The sequence below is a fragment of the Osmerus eperlanus genome, chromosome 16 (assembly GCF_963692335.1).
Source record: "Osmerus eperlanus chromosome 16, fOsmEpe2.1, whole genome shotgun sequence".
Lineage (NCBI taxonomy): Eukaryota > Metazoa > Chordata > Actinopteri > Osmeriformes > Osmeridae > Osmerus > Osmerus eperlanus.
Window position 1 is genome coordinate 3,951,979 of NC_085033.1, and position 22,531 is coordinate 3,974,509.

Below are 22,531 nucleotides of genomic sequence, written 5' to 3' on the forward strand. Positions count from 1 at the left end.
TCTCTCCCTCCTCTCCCTCAGGGTCCCCTCCCTCCTCCCATCTCTACCTCTCCCTGTCTTTCTCTCTGTGCTGCATCATTTCTGCCTCTCCCACTCTGATGATGCGGACGCTGATGTCATCACTGCCTCCCAGCATCCTTGGCTCTGCCTCCTCAGCCATTTTGCTCTAGACTGTGGGGCGTTCTCACAGCGCAGCTCCTGCATCCATAAATCCATCTCTCTACCCATCTGCTCCCCCCCCTCCTCCTGCTCCCTCCTCGTTCCAGCACAGCACAGCTTGACGGACTGACGCACCACTGTGTACCAGGCCGTGCTCGCCCACCCAACCCTACACTGACTAGGGTAGCTCTCTCTCTCTATTGCCTTGGGTGGATTCTCCATGAATGGATACACTAAGGGAGGCTGTTAGCTGATCAAGGAGAGGAACAAAAAAACAGAGGGCAGAGGAAGACGGAGGAACCCACTGCGGTCGTCGAGGAAGTGGTGGTGGTTAGGTAAGAAGAGCTATCCTTTTCTAAGATGTTCTGTTCTATGGCGCAGACACACCACGGGAGGTGCTCCTTGGGTTTATGTCTTGAGGGGGTATATAGATGGCCATCTTGTGGCCCTTCTTCATTTCAAGGTGGTAAACAAGGATCTCAACAAGATACTGCAACATGCCCATGAGGTTGGGTTTGTAATCCATGTAACCCAGTCATTAAGCTATAGAGTTATACAATATTTCTAATTGCCGTTGTAAAAGGCAATGTAGTCATAGTAGGCCTTACTGATTGTCATTTGTTATCTGGACAAAGAAATTGTACCTGTCAAGAAGAGAACAGCAATAAATAAGTGGTACGACTTCAATGACGTTTAGACCAGCCTACAGTTGATGAAATTGAGAGGGCCTGTATCACCGATAGCGCAGTGTTTTTGAGGTGCGGCAGCGCAAAATGGAGGTGACAATATTTACATTGGGCTGTTAGGTTCCTATAATGTAAAGATAAACTAGTCTTCCATAACAATATGCAATTCTGTAATTCATATAAATTGTGCCATGTAAACATTTGTGACCCCATAATAATTTGTCTGGATATTGTGGCTGATAAGATAGCCTATTTAAAAAATTCGCGTGGATGAATGGTCAGGGAAGAATCGCGCAGACGCGTTGTTGCCGTTATTGCAACAGTGATTTGATGAAAACGCAGGAATAATTTTGTTGACGCCTCGATGTAGGTCATCAGTAAATATTCTAAATACAAGTAATCTGTATATACGCACGACAGGTGCATTCGAGCAGATGGAATCGGAATATTAACTGCAGCTCTAACGGGAATGGATAAACAAGGGATGCTACCCAGTGTCTAAGATATCACTCGATGTCACCCAAGCCTATACGTACTAAGCAGCCATTTTAGGCAGTTTTAAAATCAGGATTCTCATATTGTTGGCTTTAACACGCTACAATGTTGTTTTTCTGTTTGATGATGATTTACATGTTTGATGATGTGTTTTGTTAATCGCTTGATTCATCAGACAGACTGTAGTACCGCGGTAGCCCAAATGAAGCATGAGCGTAACAATTCATATGAAACACTAGTGATTTTGTTACATTTAGCGTCTAAAGCAGTCCTCTTCACACCATGAAGGCTATTTCGCAGTTGTCGAGAAGAAGAGATAAGACGTCCTGCCTTTATTTTTAGGCTATGCCTATATGAGTTGATGGAAGTGGCAGGCTATTCAAAAACTTTTAACATAATCTGACATTTAGCGACACCATTATCTTTTCAAACCACACTTTACCATCTTTATCCACAGGTGTCAGGTCTGCCTGGCGACAAGCCCACCCTCCTGACAGGTCTGTCCCCGGCGAGGTTTAGGTCCCCACTCACAGGCAGCATGGCAGGAGCCTCGGTAAAGGTGGCGGTGAGGGTCCGACCCTTCAATTCTCGAGAAACTGGGAAGGACAGCAAGTGCATCATACAGATGTCAGGGAACACTACAAGTGAGTATCATCACAGCATAGGCTTTTTGCTTCAAGTTGAACTGGTATAGCCGACCCAAGCCTCAGTTTTGGCCTCAAATCTTATTTGTTGCCTGACAAAAATCAAAGCGTTGTACCACAGCATCACTTCTAATCACTGGTTATTGGGTCCCTGAATGAATCAGTTCTCTCTTGTCTTTGTTTGAGTTCAATGAGCAGTAAAAACATGGGGAGTGTAGTCTTCCCACTTACTTTTTCAAAACATTTCCAGTCCGCTAACCTGAAGCACCGATGTCAACATAAATAATGCATGCTGTTTGATTAAATATTTACCACTAGTGTCTGATTGTATAAGGCATTTAAGATGTATGTTTTTTAGTAAGGTTTTGGCCGGTGATCATTTTAGGATCTGTATCTGAATCCATGTAGGCTATTACATATTTTTTTAATGAATGCTTTTGACACTTATTGTTGTCTGTTTCTTCCACCGTATTGCATATTGGCAGTATTTACATTTAAAAGTAAATTTCGTTATTTAGCAGACAAATCTTATCCAGAGTGACTTACAGTAAGTACAGGGACATTCCCCCCCGAGGCAAGTAAGGTTAAGTGCCTTGCCCAAGGATACAACATAGTTTTGCACAGCTGGGAATCGAACCGCCAACCTTCTGATTAATAGTCCGAGTCCCTATCAGCTCAGCCATCTGACCCCCATACATCCACATGAATGCTGACCCTGCATGGGCCAGGCTGAAGGTGAGGCTACACGGTAGTGGGCAGCGGGGCATGTGGCATGGTGGCTTGGGCTAAAACAATGGATTCAGTCAGTCCATGGCCAGGCTTGTCTGTGTGTGGAGGATGTTGTGACCTCACTAGCGCTCATCTCTCATCACGCAAGCCACAGGGTGCGAAAGGCCTCCTTGTTTATGTGTGGGCTGACACACACAGTCAGCTGATGTGCCGTTGGGTGTGTAAATGTGTGTGTGTGTGTCTGCAGTGCACCCATTTGTATGTTTTGCACTCTCTGCTGCTCTGTGGCCGGCGGCAGTTTAATGACCTCATTCCCACAGTCTTTAGTAAGCCCCAGATTAAGGCCTGGGTATACTTGAATCTTTTATTTGACAACATCAAAATACAACAAGGTCTCTAATTCTCTCTCCCCATCCAATACTGGTGTGTAGATACCCTGCCGCCTCCTTCCACTGGGTCACTGTGTTTCATACAGTGTCTTTCTCAGTAGAGTAGATAGCTAGATAGTAATATGCAGACTGCGGCTCAGGCAGGCTTCACTGTAGAACCAGCTGCATCACCTATTCTGGACACAGCTGCAGCCTCTGGTGTTCAGGTGCCTCTGTGCTCAGGTACACACAGCTTATAAAGGACTGCTCAGTTTCCTTCTAATGCCTGGCCTTGTTTTAGATTTCACCAGCTACACAGTTCCCCTAAAATGAGGAGAGTGCTGCTTCACATTACTAATCTCTACAGCCAGCCAGTGAGCTTCTCCAGTCTGCCACAACACACAGCAGAGAGAGACATAATAAAACAATTGTTAATAGTTAATTATCTTATTTACTGTCAAAAAAAATCATCATCTTAATGTGTTTATTTATTGGTGGATTTGTTAGATGTTTTTTACTTGTTATACTGCCCATAAACAGTCAAGAAACACCATAAAGTGGCATATGGTCACAATTAATAGCAATCATTAGCCACATGGAAATACCTTACTTGGTGAATATTGTTCGCTTTGATTTAACATTTCTAACCTCAGTTACTTGCTGTGTCCTTTCAGCGATCATAAACCCCAAGCAACCAAAAGAGAACAAAAGTTTCAACTTTGATTACTCCTACTGGTCACACACAACGGTGAGTTTCAGATTATGCATAAACATTTGAAGTATATAACCATTTTAGTTGAATCAAAGATCTCAAAACACAATTCCTATTTCTTTACATGTCTGTCTGTCTGTGTGTATGTCTGTTTGTGTGTGTGTTGTTCCATGTGCCTGCCTGTGTGTGTGTGTGTGTCTGTGCTGCCCTCTGCCCCCTCTGCAGCCGGAGGACATCAACTTTGCGTCCCAGCAGCAGGTTTACAAGGACATCGGGGAGGAGATGCTGCTGCATGCCTTTGAGGGCTACAACGTCTGCATCTTCGCCTACGGCCAGACCGGAGCAGGGAAGAGCTACACCATGATGGGCCGGCAGGAGAAGGACCAGGAGGGCATCATCCCTCTGGTACTTTAAGACTGACAATACTTTGACTTTTGAGTCAAGGAGATCCAATCCATCAATTCCTTTTCACTGTGAGTTTGTTGCAAAGAATGTGTGTTCTCTTTCTCCTGCAGATGTGTGAGGATCTCTTCACCAAGTTTAATGACAGCAACACCGACAACAGCACATCCTACTCTGTGGAGGTCAGTTATCCCACTTGCAGTCTCTAGGGGATTGAGACCTTTAATAATGCATTGATTTCAATTTTAACTTTAAACTGAAGTTAATGCTAATTTAAGGCTAAACAATGTGAATCACGTGAGGTTAATTCTCTATATTGGTTCAGAAAATATAAAAATAGCATTTTGATCTAACTGCCAACAGCCAAAAAGAGCATTATTATTATATTATTATTACATTGCAAGATTATTATCGAATCAGCATGATATCGATATGAAAGATATCATTGACATTGATATGTAGTGACAAGGAAATCCTAAACGTGTTGTGACCTGGTGTCCTCTTGCCCTCTACCAGGTGAGCTACATGGAGATCTACTGTGAGCGTGTGCGGGACCTGCTCAATCCCAAGAACAAAGGGAACCTGCGTGTGCGAGAGCACCCCCTGATGGGGCCCTACGTGGAGGACCTGTCCAAGCTGGCCGTCACCTCCTACACAGACATCCAGGACCTCATGGACTCTGGCAACAAGGCCCGGTAACGGGAGAGGGAATGACTGAATGAATGAATGGATAAATGAATGACTGAACTAACAAACAAAAGATTAAACAAACAAACGAAACAATGAACAAACGCCTGACAGAGAATTTAGGTACAGACTAGTTGATGCTGGCAGGACTGAGCCGATAGACGGATGGTTGCACGATGGATGAGTGCACGATGGATGAGTGGACATCCTAAGTCTCTCCCTTCTTTCTCCAGGACGGTGGCAGCCACCAACATGAACGAGAGCAGCAGCCGTTCTCACGCTGTCTTCAACATCATCTTCACACAGAGGAAACACGACATGGATAGTGAGAACACCACAGAAAAGGTGCAGGCCAAAAAACCTCTAAACTCACAGTGTCATACATGTGTGAATGAATAGTAACATTCCCCAGTATTTGCGTTATTTTCTTCACCTTGTGACGCATGATGATTATTATCGTAACAGGTCAGCAAAATCAGCCTGGTGGATTTGGCTGGGAGTGAGAGGGCTGACTCAACAGGAGCCAAAGGGACCAGGCTGAAGGTGAGAGGATGACCAGATCAGGGAAGGGGTTTTATACAACTTCACAACACCCTGGTTGGAGTTTAGAGGTTGTTCTCATCTTCTGTTGTAGGAACCTAACTTTCCAAATTTACCATTGCCCTCAATCTTCCTTTTCAGGAGGGAGCAAATATCAACAAGTCCCTGACCACGCTGGGAAAAGTAATCTCTGCTTTAGCCGAAGTGGTGAGAACCTTCCTAATTTCTACCATTTTGGATGAAGTGACCTGCTGTCAACTGGTAAAATATTCTAACTTCAGCAGTGTTACATAATTTAAATTCTGTACTATTTTTCCTTTTTACAGGACTCGGCACCCAATAAGGTACATTATTTCATCAATTTTTCATTCCTATTTCAACACGTGGTTTTGGTTTGAAGGTTTGAAGAAAGAAACAATGCTTTCCTGACGTGGTAACCTTTGTGTCATTGTGAACAGAACAAGAAGAAGAAGAAAGTGGAGAACCATATCCCTTACAGAGACTCGGTTCTAACCTGGCTACTGAGGGAGAACCTAGGTATGTGCTCTCTCAACTTCCTCTCCGTAGGGAATTACTGAAGAGTTTCCTCTTGGAATGACTTGATCCTATCTTATCAGCTCACATTTCCGTTTCCCTTTACAACTGTTCTTACATTCGTCTACAGGAGGGAACTCTCGCACAGCCATGGTCGCAGCCCTGAGCCCAGCTGACATCAACTATGACGAGACCCTGAGCACCCTCAGGTAAACTTTGGACAAAAGATCTGCTAGGTGAACGCCTGTAAACATAAAAGTAAGCCAAAATTGAGATATTTTAGGAGCCACAAATATCACAAAGATTCGAAAGTTCATGGTGAACATGGAGCAATAAGCAAAATATTCTCCAGCGTATGTTTGATGTTCCGATGTCTCCCTGTATGGCCCTGGGTCCGCCCAGGTATGCTGACCGTGCGAAGCAGATCCGCTGTAACGCCGTCATCAACGAGGACCCCAACAACCGTCTGGTGCGTGAGCTGAAGGAGGAAGTGTCTCGCCTCAAGGACCTCCTCTACTCCCAGGGGCTGGGGGACATCATAGAGAGTGAGTGCCTACACGCAGGGAGAGCCAACGCAACTCTTGTGCACACACACACACACACAGTCACACACACACACACTCACATGCTCCGAAGCGCGTGCTCCAAGCACACACGTACCATGCACAAAAGAAAGAGAATCTACGCAGGTACGTGCGTGAGCGTATCTTACACACCTTTCTCTTTCCTCTCTTCTCTCAGCATATCCGGGTCCTGGTCCTGTGATAACTGGTTTGAAATGTGTGTATAAATCTGACAGCCCTGTCCTTTGCAGCTAACAGAATGAAGCTTAGCACATTACCACAGTAGAGTCCTAATTCCCCATAGTGAGTTTTAGTCTCCATATGACCATAAAAGGTTTACTACATAGAGCTATCTTGCGCAGTTGACAGTGAAGGGATGTTATTATCCTTCCTCAAAGGTTAATGTCTTTGTTTTTCTGTTAAGAACTATTTGAACGAGCAACGCTTTTTGGGAGATTATACATTGTTTTTTTCTGTACTAATCACAGACATTTATATACCATATAAGAAAGAAGCTAGCTCGTGTTTATGACATCATTGGGGGTTGTCATCTCAGTGTGTTTTGTCAAGACTATTCTACTCAAAGTAAGAAGTTACAAGCCAAAATAGCAGGCATGGCTTTGAATTAGTCTCGTTCATCTGCCAGTGCTTTATAATATCACGACCAGATGAAGTTAACGAGAATGACTCAACTTCCCATAGTCTGTGATTCTACTGTGGAGGAGCTGTGCGTCCGACTCTTCATGGGGTGTCTGGCATGGACTCTGCTACATTGCTTCCTAGGCCCTGTTGCCTAGAATCCCTTCCTAATGTCCCTCCCCTTTAGCTCTTACAGCTTTGGATGATGCTGCTTGTTGGCCTCAGGCCCAAAAGACAGACCACTGTTGATTGGCTTGAGAGTAATATGCTGGATTACCTTTGCTACCAGCCACACATAACATTGCTTTCTTGAGCTTGTAATAATGGATGTACATTGCATTTGAATGTCTGACTAACTGACAGTCTTCATGGCTCTGCGTGTCCCATCAGTTTGAGTTGCTCTTTTTGCTCTGTCTGCTAAGGCTTTGGTAAGCATCTTCCTGCTTCTACGATCCATTTTTTGAGCTTTCTCTTCTTCTTTTTTTGTACTCCCTGTGTTCCCTCTTCTCCTTATATCCGTCTCTCTGCGTTTTTTCTCTCCACCCCAATGTCTCTCCTCACTTCCCTGCCGTCTGCCCCCCCCCTTCTCTCTCTCTCCCACACACGCCTCTCTCTCTGGCAGACTTGTGCGATTACAAGAACTTTGTCAATAATCGCCAGGCTGTCAATCAAAGGGGTGATCTCTCCACAGTGAACCATGCCATGACGGGGATGAGTCCCTCCCCCTCTCTCTCCGCCCTGTCCAGCCGGGCAGCCTCTATCAGCAACCTGCACGACCGCATCTTCAGCCCGGCCAGCGAGGAGGCCATCGAGAGGCTCAAGGTTAGGAGAGGAGGGGCGGAGAGAGAGCGGGATGGAAGAGAGGGATGGGGGAGGGGGTGTAAGTCTGTCAGGCGATCAGTTTGTTGGTCTGTCAGTCAGTCCGTGTTAATCTAGAACTAAATCTCGATAATAAAAGAGATGACTTAAGATCCACAGCCACCATTAACCATAACCACCGTTCCCACTTAACTCCAGGAAACAGAGAAGATTATTGCTGAGCTCAATGAGACCTGGGAGGAGAAGCTGCGCAGGACTGAAGCTATCCGCATGGAGAGGTTGGTGTTGGTGTATGGTGTCAATGGTCCCTTCCATTTCAGTCTCAAAAAGGACTAGGACAGATACAGTATACAGAGGAAGATCCAAACTAGGGCAGAACTAGTATCTCTAACAGTCTCTAAACCGACCTATCATTTTGAACAGGCTGGTATCTCTAAGAGGCCTCGTATCTAACAGTGTCTGTGTGCTCTGTGTAGGGAGGCTCTGCTGGCTGAAATGGGCGTGGCCATGCGGGAGGACGGAGGCACAGTCGGCGTCTTCTCCCCTAAGAAGGTCAGAGCCCTCAAAAGCACTTCCCTTAGCCACCATCTTGACAGCTGTTCAACATTTGACCAAACGGACCCTGGTGATATCGGGATGTCATTTCAAGCAGAGTCCTCTTTGTTTCAGACCCCCCACCTGGTGAACCTGAACGAGGATCCTCTGATGTCAGAGTGTCTGTTGTACTACATCAAAGATGGCATCACCAAGTAAGACCTGGCTTTCTCCGAAAATCTATCTAATGAATCATAGTGCCTCAAATCTGCTGATACAAATAGGTGTGGCCAAAGGTATAGCCTTTAGCCATGTAGCATAGGTGATGGAACGGTCATACAGTGGTGAAAGGCTCGCTCTCTCTCGTGTGCGTCGTCATGACGTCATCTTCTGCTTTTCCAGGGTTGGCCGAGAGGACGCCAGCAGTCGTCAGGACATCGTACTCAGCGGCCATTTTATCAAGGATGAGCACTGCACTTTCACCAGCTCTATAGGGCCAGGGGGGGAAGGTAAGACTGGGGGAGAGTGATAACACACATCCAGCAACTGCTCTCCCTTCCCATGTGCCCTGGGTTTTCTGCCCACTTATCTGTGGTCTGAATAGACAAGGATCGGTAGAATCTGCCGAGTCACCTGGTGTTTGACTTCCTGATTCTCGGTGTGCACCAATAGGAATCGTCACCTTGGAGCCCTGTGAGGGGTCAGAGACATACGTCAACGGGAAAAGGGTGACCACGCCCACCGTTCTACGATCAGGTCCGTCCCTTGACACTCCCTTCAAGAAAAAAACATGAAACACGTGTTACGCAACGTTATAAAAAACCCTTGACCTGACCTATGCCCCCCCCCCCCCCCCCCGCCTCTCTGGCTCTCCAGGGACCCGCATCATCATGGGTAAGAGCCACGTGTTCCGCTTCACCGACCCGGAGCAGGCGCGCCAGGAGCGGGAGAGGACCCCCTGCGCAGAGACCCCTGTGGAGCCGGTGGACTGGGCCTTCGCCCAGAGAGAGCTGCTGGAGAAGCAGGGCATCGACATGAAGCAGGAGATGGAGCAGAGGTACACGCCTGCACACTGCACTGTACATTCCCTCAAGCTCAGTGAGAGACGCACTGGAGAGGGAATCGTCTTTTGATACCGTCGAGATCGTCTGAAAAGGTTCAAAGTGGAGCGGATATTTTAATGTCTATTCCCCTTGCAGGCTACAAGAGCTAGAGGATCAATACCGCAGAGAGAGGGAGGAAGCCAGCAACCTGCTGGAACAGCAGAGACTGGTGAGAGAGGCCGCCATGTTAGACACTCACTGGAAGCACATGAAAGCACATGAGGTTGTAGATATGTAACAAATAGCAGACATGTATTGGGTTGGTGTTCGACAAACCATGTTGTGATGTACAACTGTCTCCATGGGGGTTTATCCCAGGACTATGAGAGTAAACTAGAGGCCCTTCAGAAGCAAGTAGATTCCCGCTACCTCGAGTCTCCAGAGGAGGAAGAGGAGCCTGAAGAGGAAGGTGAGCCCGTCTTTCCCAGTAAGCCATTTTAAATTACGCACTACGTTTCAGATATTACATGAAGGTGATTGAGACTGTCAGACAGTGGATCGGTGGCGTGTGAATATGCGAAATGAATAGTGCCAACGACAGAATAGCATTTAGCAACGACACCCTTATTCCACAGTGCCCTGGACCACGCGAGAGACGGAGCTGGCTTTGTGGGCGTTCCGTAAGTGGCGTTTCTATCAGTTCACCTCCCTGAGGGACCTGCTCTGGGGCAACGCCATCTTCCTCAAGGAAGCCAACGCCATCAGTGTGGAGCTCAAGAAGAAGGTCAGCTGCCACTGATTGTCTTGTAGGCTAATAGGTTGTTAAATGATTGCATCTTTTCTTTGGATTATGTTAAATAATTATTCAGTATTACATTTAGACAGCATAATATAGACTCTATGGTCATTTTTAGGGCTGTTTTAAAAACCTAAGGACTGTGTGCTGTACCTAGAAATGACCTAGCACATGGAGTCAAATTGGATTTGTCGTAGCAGAAATGTCTCGGAAAAATCAATGATTCTCACATTTTATACCATGAAAAACATTTGGCTCAGAAGAAAATCGATTTGGTCGAACGCAGTAGACCAGGCCAGCCTGTCGCTAACACACTTAGTACCTACAGGTGCAGTTCCAGTTTGTGCTGCTGACGGACACGCTGTACTCTCCGCTGCCTCCGGACCTCCTGCCCCCCAGCGTGGCCAAGGAGAGGGAGAGACGGTCCTTCCCCCGCACCATCGTAGCTGTGGAGGTCCAGGATCAGAAGAACGGGGCCACACACTACTGGACCCTGGAGAAACTCAGGTAGGTCTGCCTGCGTCTGTATGACCACGTTGAATTCATAGGGTTAATTGGCCCAATCAGTGGAAATACTTTATCATCACACCATGAAAGTGCTTTGGCTGGGGTATGCTGCACTTTTCAGATATACTCAAGATATTTGAGCTTCTCTATTTAAAACTGAGCCCAGTGAAGTTGTTAGTTTGTAAAAACAGCAGTTAAGCAGTATGAACCAGCACCTTTCGTACAGGAGGTAAGGTTTCTAATGACAATTAGCTGTTTCCTGTGGCTCTGTAGGCTTCTCTCATCTCTCTCTCTCTGTTGCTTCCTGTCATCACTGTGTGTTATGGTGCGTTACTGCCCCCTGCAGGCAGAGGCTGGACCTGATGAGGGAGATGTACGACCGAGCAGCCGAGGTCCCCAGCAGTGCGGTGGACGACTGTGACCACGCCCTGACCGGAGGAGACCCCTTCTACGACCGCTTCCCATGGTTCCGTCTGGTGGGCAGGTAAGGCCCGGGCCCTCCTTCCATGCACCGCTCACAGTAAAAAGAAACCAAACTAGAGACTAGAACTAAGCCGTTTTTAGGACACTGCATTTCAATGAACGTGATTCTGACCCTGCCCGCTCTCTTATCCACCAGGGCGTTTGTGTACCTGAGCAACCTGCTGTACCCTGTCCCCCTGGTGCACCGCGTAGCCATCGTCAGTGAGAAGGGAGAGGTGAAGGGCTTCCTTCGCGTGGCGGTGCAGGCCATCTCAGGTACTGCAGGTCAGGGTGGATGTAGACATCTGCTGTGGTGAGGTGGATGAGGCGTTCCCCATGTTGTTGGATGAAGGGGGATTGAATGTGGAACCCCTCCTCTCTCCTCAGCTGACGAGGAGGCACCAGACTACGGCTCGGGGGTGAGGCAGTCTGGCACTGCCAAGATCTCCTTTGAAGACCAGCAGTTTGAGAAGGTACCAGAGTGGAACTGTTTGGAACTGTGTTGCAGTTAAATGAAAACACTGAAATAACCATTCGATTAAATACAAATGGTAGGAAACCAGAGATTCCAGAATGTGTAAAGGATTCCAAAATGTGGTCAATTGAACTGGGATATAATGGATATGGTGCACAAAATGGAGGTTTTTCCGTGCAGCTCGTGCCAGTGTGTTGAGGTATGGTGTATTTCCTGGTCAGTTTCAGACGGAGTCATGTCCAGGTGTTATGTCCCACTCCAACACCTCCCAGGAGGAGCTGCGCATCGTGGAGGGGGAGGGCCAGAACTCAGAGATAGGAGTGTCTGCTGATGAGGTCAACAACAACACTTGTGCAGGTAAGGAAAACGCCCTGGTCTACATCCCATAAACGGTACTTGGATGGAGAGAGATCTATGTTATCTGACCTTTGTGTGCGGGTGTGTGTGTGTTTGGTCCAGCCACTCCAGAGCCCCCCAGCAGCCCTCTGAAGGGGGTCTTGGGCCCGGGTCTGGACCTCCCCCTGGAGCTCTGCCAGGAGAAGGCTCTGTCCCACCTGAGGATCGGCAGCACCTTCACCTTCAGGGTCACCGTGCTGCAGGCGTCCAGCATCTCCGCCGAATACGCAGACATCTTCTGTCAGTTCAAGTAAGTCCACACAACCTATTCATTCTTACTCTACCTTTATTTAAACTTTAGCTCAATGCTGTGAGCTATTGGGATTGAGATACAGTGGAAGGATATTGAAAGGCAGTATTTCCATGTCTTGTAGAGGCACTGATAGTCACAGTAATTGTTATGGTTTGGCTTCCTGCAGCTTCATCCACCGTCATGACGAGGCCTTCTCCACTGAACCCCTGAAGAACACAGGCAGAGGACCTCCACTTGGCTTCTATCATGTCCAGAATGTAAGCACTTCATGCAGTGGAACAAAGACGGCAACATTCGTGGCTTTTTTTTGATCGCTGTTCAACTGCAGATGTTTAACTACCATACCAGAAGTTTGACTACCATGCCTTGTGATATGGTTTGTTTTGTCACCGGGTTAGATCACAGTGGAAGTCACCAAGTCGTTCGTGGAGTACATCAAGACTCAACCAATCGTCTTTGAGGTGTTCGGCCACTACCAGAAACAGCCTTTCCCGCCCCTCTGCAAAGATCTCATCAGGTTAGGAGACCTCAAACCTTCCTTATCAACCTTAATCATGCTCGATCCTCTCCTTGTTTCAAAGCTTTTGTTTGTCAAGACCCGTGGGACTGTTTCAAGTTTAACAGTGAGGTTTATTCTTTCAGTCCCCTTCGACCTTCAAGGAGGCAGTTCCCCAGGGTTATGCCCTTGTCCAAACCAGGTGAGCGTTTCTTTACGAGAGCATCCTGGGCTGTTTCCTGCCCTTTAGTGCCAACTAGGCCCTGAGACTGTTGTCCCTGCTCCTCTGTCCTAGTGCCGGCCACCAAGCTGAACACCCTGACTCGCTCCACCGCCGGACCGTGTCACTCCAAATATGACCTCATGGCCTTCTTCGAGATCTGTGAGCTGGAGGCCAATGGAGAGTGAGTGCCCCCCTACTGCTAACACCCCCCTTTATACCTTACCCCTCAAACCACGCCTCCCTTTATACCTTACCCCTCAAACCACGCCTCCCTTTATACCTTACCCCTCAAACCACGCCTCCCTTTATACCTTACCCCTCAAACCACGCCTCCCTTTATACCTTACCCCTCAAACCACGCCTCCCTTTATACCTTACCCCTCAAACCACGCCTCCCTTTATACCTTACCCCTCAAACCACGCCTCCCTTTATACCTTACCCCTCAAACCACGCCTCCCTTTATACCTTACCCCTCAAACCACGCCTCCCTTTATACCTTACCCCTCAAACCACGCCTCCCTTTATACCTTACCCCTCAAACCACGCCTCCCTTTATACCTTACCCCTCAAACCACGCCTCCCTTTATACCTTACCCCTCAAACCACGCCTCCCTTTATACCTTACCCCTCAAACCACGCCTCCCTTTATACCTTACCCCTCAAACCACGCCTCCCTTTATACCTTACCCCTCAAACCACGCCTCCCTTTATACCTTACCCCTCAAACCACGCCTCCCTTTATACCTTACCCCTCAAACCACGCCTCCCTTAATACCTTACCCCTCAAACCACGCCTCCCTTTATACCTTACCCCTCAAACCACGCCTCCCTTTATACCTTACCCCTCAAACCACGCCTCCCTTTATACCTTACCCCTCAAACCTCTTTTTCCTGAACTCTGAATGACATTCAAAACTATTTCAAGGTGACCAAAGACAAAAATGTATATTTTATCTGTGGTTTTCTCTGCTCTTTCCCTGCTCCCACTCATTGATTGTGAGGGATTCAAAATGTCGAATTATATCAATGACATACTGTAGCTGGTGGTCTAGTCAGTGAGATGAGTGTGTCTGTACTTCTCCACAGCTACATCCCTGCCGTGGTGGACCACCGAGGAGGCATGCCCTGCCACGGAACCTTCCTGCTCCACCAGGTCAGCCCTGCCCACCCACCTGGACATGTTACACAGCACAACGTTCACTTCCTGTGTGATGTTCACATCCTGTTTGATGGTGTCCTCTCCACAGGGAATCCAAAGGAGGATCACGGTTACCATAGCGCACGAAACAGGAAATGATGTCGAGTGGAAGGAGGTTAAGGAGCTGGTGGTTGGTGAGTGTGGAGGAGGACCGGGTTGGGAACTACCTGTGCATTAAATACAGTTCCTCTATGTGAGCTTTTGTCATCCAAACATTATTTCACCGTAACAACGATCGTTTACCCTGTGACAGGACGGATCCGCAACACCCCAGAGGCGGACGAGACCATCATCGATCCCAACATCCTGTCTCTCAACATCCTGTCTGCTGGCTATATCTGGCCCTCGCACGACGACAAGTACGTTGCCTCTCTCTCTCTCTCTCTCTCTCTCTCTCTCTCTCTCTCTCTCTCTCTCTCTCTCTCTCTCTCTCTCTCTCTCTCTCTCTCTCTCTCTCTCTCTCTCTCTCTCTCTCGCTCTCTCTCTCTCCTCCACAGCTCCATTCCATGAGGAGTCGTGGAATTCTTCTTTCACATTTGCGATAAATAGCATGACTTATCCAGCTTTTCGTCTAGTCAATGTTGCAATATCCACCCCTCCCTCCCCCCCTTCCATAAATATGTCCTCTATTCTCTCGCCTTTTTAACTCATAACCTGTTGCTTCTCTCTCTTTATGCTTTGCCTGTGACAGTGTTTCCCTGGGAGATGACCATAGGTATAATACTGCTCTTATTTTCATAGCTCCAACTACTTCTGTCAGCTCTTTTCACTGTTTTCACAACTGCTTTCTTTCTCCTTTACACACACCCACGCCTAGACAGGCACATGGTAACTATCTTGACTCTCACCCGCAGGACGTTCTACCGATTTGAGGCAGCGTGGGACAGCTCCATGCACAACTCCCTCCTCCTGAACCGCGTGACTCCCTACGGAGAGAAGATCTACATCACCCTCTCGGCATACCTCGAGGTAAACACGACACACACCGCCAGGGGCCTGAGCGCTATCCCTGCAGGTCTCTCGTAAGACCGTTCCAGCTTGCGCCGACGTCCCCTGGAAACGTCGTCGTTCCGTTTGTGCAAGGTCACGGTGTTGGGGTTGTGAAGAGGTATCCGAATGAGGTTCTCACCCTTGGAGCCGTCCCGCTCTCTTGCAGATGGAGAACTGTACTCAGCCCACGGTGATCACCAAGGACTTCTGCATGGTGTTCTACTCACGGGACGCTAAGCTGCCCGCCTCCCGCTCCATCAGGAACCTGTTCAGCACGGGCTGCCTGAGGCCCTCCGAGAGGTAGGCTCAGCTTGTGCTCACCCTGACCACAGCTCGCCCTCTGGTCAGGCACACGCCAGGCCTGGCCAGCCCTGTAGTGGCTAGGCTCTGTGTAAACACATCCGCTCCATCTCTAAACGACACCATCCCGACCTGAAAGAAATGTTTGACTCGCCCTCTTCTCCTCTCCTCAGTAACCGTGTGACTGGGGTGTATGAAGTCAGCCTCTGCCACGTGGCTGACAACGGGAGTCCAGGTGAGAGCTGCTGTCCTGAGATTCAGACCTGCGGTGGGGTTGAGCGAAGAGAAGGACCGCGTGGCGAGGCGGTATTCAACTCGCCCTGTGTCCACCCTGTCCCCCCAGGCATGCAGCGGCGACGCAGGCGTGTGCTGGACACCTCGGTGGCGTACGTCCGCGGGGAGGAGAACCTGGCGGGCTGGAGGCCGCGCAGCGACAGCCTCATCCTGGACCACCAGTGGGAGCTGGAGAAGCTCAGCTTACTGCAGGAGGTGAGGGGTCCGATTGGTGGGTCCTCATTGGGGGTGGGGTGAGACTGCAGGCTGGCTCCAATCACGTTTTGATACTGATTAGTGGCAAAGAAGAGGTGCCGGCATTATATTTTGGGGTGTCTCATCCATTCTTTGTGTGTGTGTGTGTGTTTGCTCAGGTTGAGAAGACCAGACACTACCTGCTCCTGAGGGAGAAACTGGAGGCCACCTTGCAGGCCGGACAGGACGTGTTGTGCAAGAGCAATGACATCAGCGACTTCGCCAAGAGCCCTGTCCTCAGCCACAGCCCTGGGGGCATCCCCCCCCTGGAGAGCCCCAGCCAGAGGCAGAGGGAGCTGGCTGCCAAGGTGACTACCAGTCCCTGGATTCTCCTAGGCCCCACGCATACCCTACGTCCACTCCAAGTCATGTCATAGAGACATCATAAATTGCACAACGCCTCGTGGTTGTACTTATACTTGTATGGGATGGATTTGAGGTTTTCACCTGATTGACTTGTTTGTTCCCCCCCCACACACCTCTCCTCCTGTGCCAGTGTCTGCGGCTGCTCATGCACACCTTCAACAGGGAGTACAGCCAGGTGAGCAGCAGTGCCAGTGAGAGCAAGGTGAGCCCCAGCCCAGCCCCTTATTAATGCCCCCCTCCAACTCACTTCCACTCACCCTGTCCCGTCTCACAAGAAACCCCCCCCGGACCCCCGAAGGCCAAAGCCCATTTTTCTACTCATCGCAATTCCGCTCCCCTTCATTCAGTCATTCCTTTCATTTCTCCTGGCCGAGGATCATCTGTCATCATCATCTTAGCCCCCTCCCTCCCTCCCCTCCCCTACCAACATGGCCTCTCATCGACCACACCTTTGTGTTATCCTTTAGGAACCCATGTTGTGATTCACCTCGTCACCTTACTCTGCTCATGTTGCCCAACTCCCTCTTATTTTGTTGCCCTTCCTGCCTTCTTACCCGCCCGTCCCCCACCCCTCTAGCCCCTCCACCCCTCTAGCCCCCCTCCCTTCTCCCCCAGAGTATGGCAGGCTTCTCTTTTTCTAACATTACTACGGCATGTTCGATTGGTGAACTAAAGCAAGGGGCGCTCGGTTACCTTTGTGTTTGTCGTTGTTGTCTGGAATTAGCATTAGTCTACTTTGCCGGTCCTCAAAATAAGATACATAAGAACCACTGACTTACAGAAAATGTTCTCAATGTATGTGCGTGTTTGTGTTTGCTTATATGTTTACGTGTGTTTCTGTGTGTCTGTTTTTGTTTGTTCTTGTGTCTCTGTGAATTTGTTTGTGTTTCTACGCCTGCATGTGTGTTTGTTTTGTATGTTATTGCATGTCTCTGTGTGTGTCTCTGTGTGTATTTGTGTGTGTGTGTGTGTGCGTGTGTTTTTCAGCTGTCTGAGATGTCAGCATCGCTGATGAGGGAATCCTCCTCCTCCGGACTGAGCACGCTCACTCCATCCTCTACTTGTCCCTCATTGGTCGAAGGACACTATGACATCAGGTTGGTGTTAGTTCCCCCTCCCCCCCCCCCCAAATATTCCTGTTCATCCAAATCATAACCAGGAAGTCTGTGAGGCCATTATACAATCAATTCAAAAGTGTTATGAAGATGGTGAGAGTGGTTGTGTGTGGTGTCCAGACACACGGAGCCCAGCTCAGGAGCCTCCACACCAGACCTGGACCCCTACAGCCCCGTGGACAGGAAGAGAGCCTCCCGTGGCTGCACCTTCGTCCCCGACATCCAGGAGATCCGCGTCAGGTCAGAGCCCTCCCTCAACCCACTACGCACTGCATCATGATGGAACATGAATCTGGGATCAGTAGGAAAACACCCAGAAATGTACTGCTGCTTATTAAATATAATGTATACATATATATATATTTGCAGCACATACAGCATATCTGCAGCACAAATTCACAAGAAAAAACACCTTGAAGATTTTTGTGTCAAGAATCCGGGGTGCCTAACACTTCTGCACAGTACTGTATATATATTTGACCTTTGACCTGTCCCTGTGTCGTGCGGGGCTGTAGTCCCATCGTGTCTAAGAAGGGCTACCTGCACTTCCTGGAGCCCCACACCAGCGGCTGGGTGAAGCGCTACGTGGTGGTGCGCCGGCCCTACGTGTACCTGTACCGCAGCGAGAGGGACAGCGTGGAGAGGGCTGTCATCAACCTGTCCTCCGCCCAGGTGGAATACAGCGAGGACAAGCAGACCCTGCTACGGGTAATACTCGCCGGGACTACTTTGTTACACCATAACGACACCTCACAATCAATCAAGCAGCACCGCAAATGTGTTTTGGAGCAGTGGGATTCTGGCTGTTTAAGAGGTGTTTGTGTTTGGCGTGGAGATGGTATTGAATGATGAGGTGAGGAGGATTTCAGGATGGATGATTGGTATGATTGATATGGTTGTTTGTCAGTGTGTGGATCGTGATGGTTCTTTGTGCCTTAGACTCCAAACACCTTTACCGTGTGCACCGAGCATCGTGGGATACTGCTCCAAGCCAGCAACGACAAGGAGATGCATGATTGGCTGTACGCTTTTAACCCTCTGTTGGCTGGAACCATCAGGTGAGGTGATCCCAGTATACAATATCTCACTGCCCTCATCACCTTGGCAGACCATTGATCTGTTTCCACAAACTCAAACCGCTAACCGACCTTCTCCTCCCCTCCTCAAGGTCTAAGCTCTCCAGAAGAAAGTCGGGCCAGAGGATGTGAGGAGTGCACACCCTTGTTGGAAAGAACAAACAAACACAATCTAAAGGCTTAACTGACCCCAATAACCCTCTTATGTATATAGGTCCCCTACTCTGTCCTTCGCACCCATCCTAGCTCCCCCCCCCCACCCCGAACCCCTCTGCAACCCCCCCGGTAGCCACCTCAGAACCTGCACGGTGTGTCCTGACCCCTCATGCTGTCTCTCCAGTGCCCCAATCTAACTAAGACCCATAGGTACTCATGTTAGACTAACCCAAGACTGGCCCACCCGGTGGGGCTTACCTCTGCTAGGTGTTCGGCCTGGTTGTGATGGTCCTCTGTCATGTGCATGTAGAATCGACAGTTCCCTAGACCAGCGGTCATTGTCAGAAGATAGGTAAAGAAGATTTACACGGCAAGACCTTGTTGATAGCAGACTAGTCTGACTTGTTGCCATTTCCAATGTCATACATCCCTTTGACCTGTATATGATGCCCAGTCCCTGTTCATGTATTTCTTATTAACGCTGTAGTCACATGATAAAGATAGTGGTGACATGGTATATCCCTTTTATAGCCCTCATAAGACATGTCTGTGTGTGTTTAGTGCAGGAAACATAGCAGTACTTATCAAGCTCATTCTTATCTGAACAGCGTATACACATTACTGTACCTGTGGAATGGTTGGGTTCTACAGCCCATGTTGACGTTGCATCAGTTTCATATTGGAGGTTTGAGACAGCATATGGTGGAGGTTTTGGTCCGTGTACCAAGAGATTCCTGGGTTTTGGTGACAGGTCTGTATCAGGACATAGGGACCTTAGAGGGCGATGGGGGAGCTGTTTAGCTTCCATATTTACATGTTGCTCACTGTGTTGACTTGTCATGTAACACACACTGCCTAACTTACCAGTGAATTGTGCCCTTGACTTGTTTCCGCCTTGTGTAGTTTTGTACAAATATTATTTGTATCTATACACAATTGAATTCATTTTTTTTGTGATGTGTTTAAGTTGAATCACTGACCAGTTTTGTCGCATGGCACTTTATTATCTTGAGTTGATGTCTCGTTCATTTACTCAGTTGTTCTAACCAAAGCGTTTTAGTCTGAGACAGAAAACGCTCTCTCATATCAGCGTGACATAGATTGTAATCCCTGTCAATGCCCACCACGTCCACTCCTCTCTTCTGACCCCGAATGTCTGCTTTGTTAGTTCAGTATACTGGTAGGAAGCACCCAGAGCAGCTACAATGAAGGTAGGCGGGAACAAGGTCTGTTGATGAGTTTGTGAAATAGCATGGACCTGTATTCCAGTGACAGGGAGAAGGAAGAAGTGTGAAAGTGCATTGATATGCTCCAGGTTGTGCCTCCCTCTTTTCTCTGGGTTCTGTTCTCCAGACATATTATCAACCTCTGACACATCCTTCCTAGTGCTACTACTGCTATGTATAGGACATTTTATTCACTGTACTATGAACCTGTTAATAATTGATACAGCGTATCCATATTATCCTTCAGGCTGAATACTATCCATATAGACTAATACCATACATATAGGACGTGTAGTACAGCTAATCGTTGTGTAAAGTTGCATATAAACATTCCTTTCTTTGCTTTTTTTTACGGCCTGGTGCTTGTATCTGAACCTACACAGTATAAACCTCCTGATATTATATGAGATCCCATCGATGTGGATTTGGGAAGTGGTTTAATGTTTCTGAATCCATACTCTTACCAAGGTGACCACTACTGTCTAAAGTGTGCTGTATGAGCGATAGACATGTTAAATACATATTTGCTAGCAGTTTGCACAAAGGCAATTTACAAACACTAATGGCATTGGGGGCAGCTGCTTAGGTTGCTGCCCCCGCAACCCGACCCCCGGACAAGCGGAAGATGATGGATGGATGGATGGATAATGGCATCGAAGTCTGGTGGTTCTGTGTGAATACGATGTTGCCAGATGATACTGTGAACTTGTGTCCAAGACGTGGCCAGACAACCACAGGTTTGTGTTGTGATTTGTTGTCCTTGTTGATACTGCAATGGTCAATATTTGGTTCAATATACAGTTGTGGGTCTCAGTGTGCCTCAGGCCAGCCAACCTGTAGAGCATTCTCAGTTCCCATGACTGAAGGACATGATGTCACTCAACACAGTTCATGGTCTTGATTTAGCAATATGAAAGGACTTGTATCATGTTTTTGTCAGAGTGTAGTGCAGTTTAGTGGTAATGTAGCCCAACAACAAATACATATTTCCAGTTAGTTTCTGGTCACCTTGGTTTATATTGTATGACTTTTTATGTGCACTGGTAGTTATGTTGCGTGCTAGAACAATGAAAAAATACATAGCTTTATTTATGAATTCCTGTTGCTGTTCAAAGACGGATATGATATGTTGGACTATTTACCAAATTATAAAGAAGCACGAGTTCTCATTTTGATCAAATATCATGATTCTTAAGCTGAAGCTTGTATAGAAAGATGAGGAAGGGTGGTTCAAATCCTTTGAAAGAGAGATGTCTTGTTCGAAGGTATGCTTTCATCACTTCACCATCTGAAACATTTACTGTACAGTTGACCAATGACTTTGTCTGCTTTTTATTCCAAACATTAGGATGTCTGGCTTTACATCATTTAAAAGGAAATCACATCACAAGTTGAAAAGAAAACAATATTTCTGTGAACTGGTTATACCGTGTAAAAGATTATGGGTAGGTTCTTTTGGAATGTTTGTTTGTTTTTTTTTGTTTTTTTTATTGCCATATTTTGGGATCTGAGCATGTAGATCCAGCTCCCTCACTACACCTCTCTCTCTCTCTCTCTCTCTCTCTCTCTCTCTCTCTCTCTCTCTCTCTCTCTCTCTCTCTCTCTCTCTCTCTCTCTCTCTCTCACTCTCTCTCTCCCTCTCTCTCTCTCTCTCTCTCTCTCTCACTCCCTCTCTCTCTCTCTCTCTCTCTCTCTCTCTCTCTCTCTCTCTCTCTCTCTCTCCCTCTCTCTCTCTCTCTTTCTCTCACTCTCTCTCTCTCTCTCTCTCTCTCTCTGTATGTCTCCCTTTACCTCTTTATCTATCTCTCTCCCTCTCTCCTCTCTGCTTGCTATTACTGTAACGTCAGGTTTCTTCAGTTCGGTCCTGTTGAGAAACCCCCTCCATGTAATGCCTCTCACTATAGCTTGTCATCGGCGGTGTCTTGTATATAAAACCTGATTGCTGTGGTCAGTCCAATCACACGAATCATGTTACAGTAACCCTCCCTTCCCCCTTTCTACCATTAGAATAACTGGCCTGTGATGATGATGATGTAATCTCAGTTCTCTGCTCACGTTCTCTTTGAGTGTACTGGAGTTCTGGTGTCTTCTAATGTTTGTGGACAGGTAACAAAGTTGGTAAAAAAAGTTAAATAAATGTGAAACTTATGCAACACTTTCTTGTGTCGTGTGTGTGTGTGTGTGTGTGTGTGTGTGTGTGGATTTTGCCTTTGTGTGTTGTTGACTTTCACTCAGTGGGTTTGTAGATCTGATAGATTTACAGCAGGTAAAATGTATTACAGTGTTCAAATGACTTGTTTTGCTTAGGGTATGGGATCCCCTTCCCAACCCATATCATATATCTTATGTTGCTTCTGAAACTTCTCAACTTAGGTAAGATTTGATATCTCTAAAGATACCCCTGTGCACCCTG

At 47.7% G+C, this 22,531-nt stretch overlaps 1 protein-coding gene across 15 annotated transcripts; it reads left to right on the forward strand.

The window, feature by feature from the left end:
* The first annotated feature begins 163 nt into the window (after positions 1–163).
* Positions 164–22,273, forward strand: kif1ab (kinesin family member 1Ab). Of its 15 annotated transcripts, none has more exons than XM_062480577.1 (49): positions 164–494; positions 1,798–1,984; positions 3,756–3,829; positions 4,019–4,198; positions 4,309–4,377; positions 4,712–4,890; positions 5,116–5,227; positions 5,348–5,425; positions 5,564–5,629; positions 5,749–5,766; positions 5,881–5,959; positions 6,087–6,165; positions 6,359–6,501; positions 6,698–6,736; positions 7,781–7,980; positions 8,176–8,255; positions 8,454–8,529; positions 8,647–8,726; positions 8,914–9,020; positions 9,184–9,267; positions 9,388–9,568; positions 9,711–9,783; positions 9,933–10,041; positions 10,190–10,338; positions 10,679–10,857; positions 11,204–11,341; positions 11,477–11,595; positions 11,707–11,792; positions 12,016–12,151; positions 12,254–12,440; positions 12,610–12,700; positions 12,842–12,960; positions 13,086–13,141; positions 13,235–13,343; positions 14,250–14,316; positions 14,411–14,495; positions 14,615–14,720; positions 15,053–15,076; positions 15,216–15,330; positions 15,518–15,651; positions 15,825–15,886; positions 15,995–16,140; positions 16,299–16,487; positions 16,676–16,747; positions 17,533–17,642; positions 17,781–17,900; positions 18,176–18,368; positions 18,600–18,718; positions 18,829–22,273. In XM_062480577.1, the coding sequence occupies exons 2-49, from the start codon at positions 1,879–1,881 to the stop codon at positions 18,866–18,868; spliced, it is 5,163 nt and encodes a 1,720-aa protein (XP_062336561.1). In that variant the 5' UTR covers positions 164–494; positions 1,798–1,878; the 3' UTR covers positions 18,869–22,273. The 15 variants fall into 15 exon arrangements, with proteins under 15 accessions (XP_062336561.1, XP_062336563.1, XP_062336568.1 ...); XM_062480579.1 differs by having other exon boundaries at positions 9,933–10,023; XM_062480584.1 differs by having other exon boundaries at positions 7,850–7,980; positions 9,933–10,023.
* Positions 22,274–22,531: the final 258 nt, after the last annotated feature.

Coding starts and splice junctions, on each gene's coding strand:
- kif1ab (XM_062480572.1), top strand. CDS start 1,879: ATGGCAGGAGCCTCGGTAAAGGTGGCGGTGAGGGTCCGACCCTTCAAT. Junction 9,784..9,932: donor TGCTGGAACAGCAGAGACTG/GTGAGAGAGGCC, acceptor GGTTTATCCCAG/GACTATGAGAGTAAACTAGA. Junction 12,152..12,253: donor CAACAACAACACTTGTGCAG/GTAAGGAAAACG, acceptor TGTTTGGTCCAG/CCACTCCAGAGCCCCCCAGC.